Source organism: Silene latifolia, chromosome 2, assembly GCF_048544455.1.
Source record: "Silene latifolia isolate original U9 population chromosome 2, ASM4854445v1, whole genome shotgun sequence".
In the NCBI taxonomy this organism is placed as follows: Eukaryota; Viridiplantae; Streptophyta; class Magnoliopsida; order Caryophyllales; family Caryophyllaceae; genus Silene; species Silene latifolia.
In genome coordinates, this window is record NC_133527.1 from 56,994,085 (window position 1) to 56,996,983 (window position 2,899).

General features: G+C 38.2%; 1 protein-coding gene across 1 annotated transcript; it reads right to left on the reverse strand.

Moving 5' to 3' along the window:
- Window positions 1–1,066: 1,066 nt before the first annotated feature.
- LOC141640831 (uncharacterized) lies at window positions 1,067–2,170 on the reverse strand. Its single transcript, XM_074449512.1, has one exon. It carries the CDS (start codon window positions 2,168–2,170, stop codon window positions 1,067–1,069), a length of 1,104 nt encoding a protein of 367 aa, XP_074305613.1.
- Between the last annotated feature and the right edge of the window lie 729 nt (window positions 2,171–2,899).

Below are 2,899 nucleotides of genomic sequence, written 5' to 3' on the forward strand. Positions count from 1 at the left end.
CCAAACTCGGAGAACGCCAACGGTGGAACACATGGAGTAGGAGAAGAAGGAGGGTTAAGCGGCGGTGATACAGTGGAGGTCAATAGTGAGGGGGATGAGTTCATGGACTTTTATGAGAGTGATAAAGTGCAAGGAGATAGTGATTTTGGAGGGGATGATGATTGAAGAATCTTCATGAGCCAAGTGGAGCGGGCATGAGGCACCCATCATGGCCAAGGTGAAGTTTTTCTTTCCCCCTCTCATTTTTCATGACAAGAATTTTATGTCTTTTCTAACTTGGTTAACATTTGATTGTTTCAATTTTGTGTGGTGTCCTCGTAAAAAGAAGGACTATTATTCCACCTTGGCAACATCTAGGTGATGATAAAGTAATTGCTCCCACTTTTGTAAAATCCAAAATGACAATTTAGTTTCATGCATTGCATACTTGTGTGTTGAGAGTATGTATTCAAGTACCTAAGAGGGGGAGGGGGTGAATTAGGTAATATTTAAACTTTTAACTTAAACTTTATTGACATAAAGTAAGTTGTAGGATGAAAAGAGATAGAAGAATACTTCGAATAATATTGAGAGATTAAACGAGTATTAAAATGGACGTTTGCTGTAGTATGAAGGTAACAATTGTTTTGACTGTTGCTATTTGTCTCAGTTTATGAAGTACAGACTGCAGACCAAATGTGACAGTATGTGGAACTGATACTTCAAGAGTTAAGCAAAAGAAATACAAACATAATAAAGAGCAGCGGAATAAGGCAAGTAAAATTAAAAACGAGATTTTTGAATTGGTTCGGCAAGAACACAAGTGCCTACGTCCAATCTACTTTTTATTGATTAATTTTAGTGATCTACTCCGACTACTAAAAACCCGTACAATAAAAAGACCAAAAACCTACTCCGGTTGTGACACAAGTTTAAAAACTACTCCGTCCTAGAGCAAGTTAACTCTTTTTTGGTGAAATGTGAGTATGTATTATATATATATCAAAAAAACTTCCCCAATTACAACGAGATCATATGGAAAAATCGACCCAAAAACAACAGCAACAAAATCAGACAAAGCGAACTATCAATAGAAACCTAGACAATTCCGGATTTCCATTTCACTCATTCCATCCTTACTCATACACCTCCGTCGGATTTGCAACTGGACCATCTTCTTCATCCGCTCCACAACCACTGGAGGCCTCAACACATTTAGCTCAATCCTCGCATGATTCCGTTGAGCCCAGATTAGATATCTGTAAGTCGTCAAAATCATAGCTAGTGCTTTCCATTTCAAATTATTTCGATTTGTATTCAGTAGTTCATTGAAGGTAGGCATTGGTCGACCAATCCAATCCTCAACACACTTCTGAACTTTGTTGCTAAACTCACACTCAGTGAACAGATGAGGAATTGTTTTAGACTGAGTATCACACAAAATACACTTGTCATCCTGAAAGAAACCATAGGCATAGAGTTTCGATTTGATGTTAATACCTTCTTGCATAATGAGCCATGATATGAAAGAAGCTTTAGGAATATTCCAGTCATTCCATACAATTGTAGACCATTGTTGTTTCGTATAATTCCCCATAAGCCAATCATAGCCATTACCAATCGTGTAGCCTTTCTGGTGAGGAGTCCAAACATTATCAATGAAGCCATCTTTAGTCTTCTCCTTCACCTTACAAATACTCTTCCAAGTCCAAGTAGAATCATTTGCTGGTGTATAGTCATGCCAGGAAGACCCTTTGAGGTAGACACTGTCAACCCATTTGATCCATAATCTATCAGACTTCGTGTAAATCCAGTTAACCAGCTTACCAACAAAAGCTATATTCCAGACACTAGCTTTCTTAATGCCTAATCCTCCTGCAGCTTTAGGCATAGTTACTCTATCCCAACCCACCAATGGGACTCTTTGATATTCAGTAGAACTATCCCATAGGTAATTTCTACAAATAGCCTCAACTCTCTTAATGGCAGCTTTGGGGATAACAAACATAGCAGCCCAATAGTTATAGAGGGTATTAAGAACAGAGTTGATGAGGACAACCCTACCTGCATAGGAAAGCTTTTTAGCTCCAAGGCTCCTGATTCTTGTCACCATTTTCTCCACAAGACTACTACAATCCTTTTTAGAGATTTTGCCAGGCTGAATTGGAACTCCCAAGTATCTAAAGGGCATTTTTCCTTCTTGAAAACCTGTGACTGATAATATATCTTTTTACAGCTCTTCCTTCATTCCATTGAAAAAAATTTCTGACTTAGTATTATTCATCTGCAGTCCTGAAGTATTAGAAAATGAAATGAAGGCCTTCATAAGGAAAATGATGGAAGGAGCATCTTCTTTGCAGAACATCAACAAATCATCCGCAAACATAAGGTGAGTGAGTTTAATAGCTTTGCACATAGGATGATAGTGAAAAGGCCACCTACTAGTAGCAAATACAATTAGCCTAGTCAAGTAATCCATGCAGATAGTAAAAATGAGTGGAGACACTAGATCACCCTGCCTGAGACCCCTCTCACCCATGAAATACCCAAAATTATTCCCATTTAGCACCAAAGTATAGGAAGTGGTAGTTATGCATGCCATAAGTTGGCCAACAAACTTACTAGGGAACTTCAGACCTGTAAGTAGCTGCTTCACAAAATCCCATTCAACTGTATCATAGGCCTTTTGTAGATCAATTTTAAACAAGCATCTGGGAGAAACATTCTTTCTAGAGTACTGATGAACAATATCCTAACAAATCAACACATTCTCAATGATGGACCTTCCTTGCACAAATGCCCCTTGACTTTCATGAATAATGTCAGGGAGGACCAGGGCTAATCTATTGCAAAGGAGTTTAGATATAACCTTGTAAAGAACATTACAACAAGCAATAGGTCTGAATTGCTTAACTGATTT

Coding starts and splice junctions, on each gene's coding strand:
- LOC141640831 (XM_074449512.1), bottom strand. CDS start 2,170: ATGCCCTTTAGATACTTGGGAGTTCCAATTCAGCCTGGCAAAATCTCT.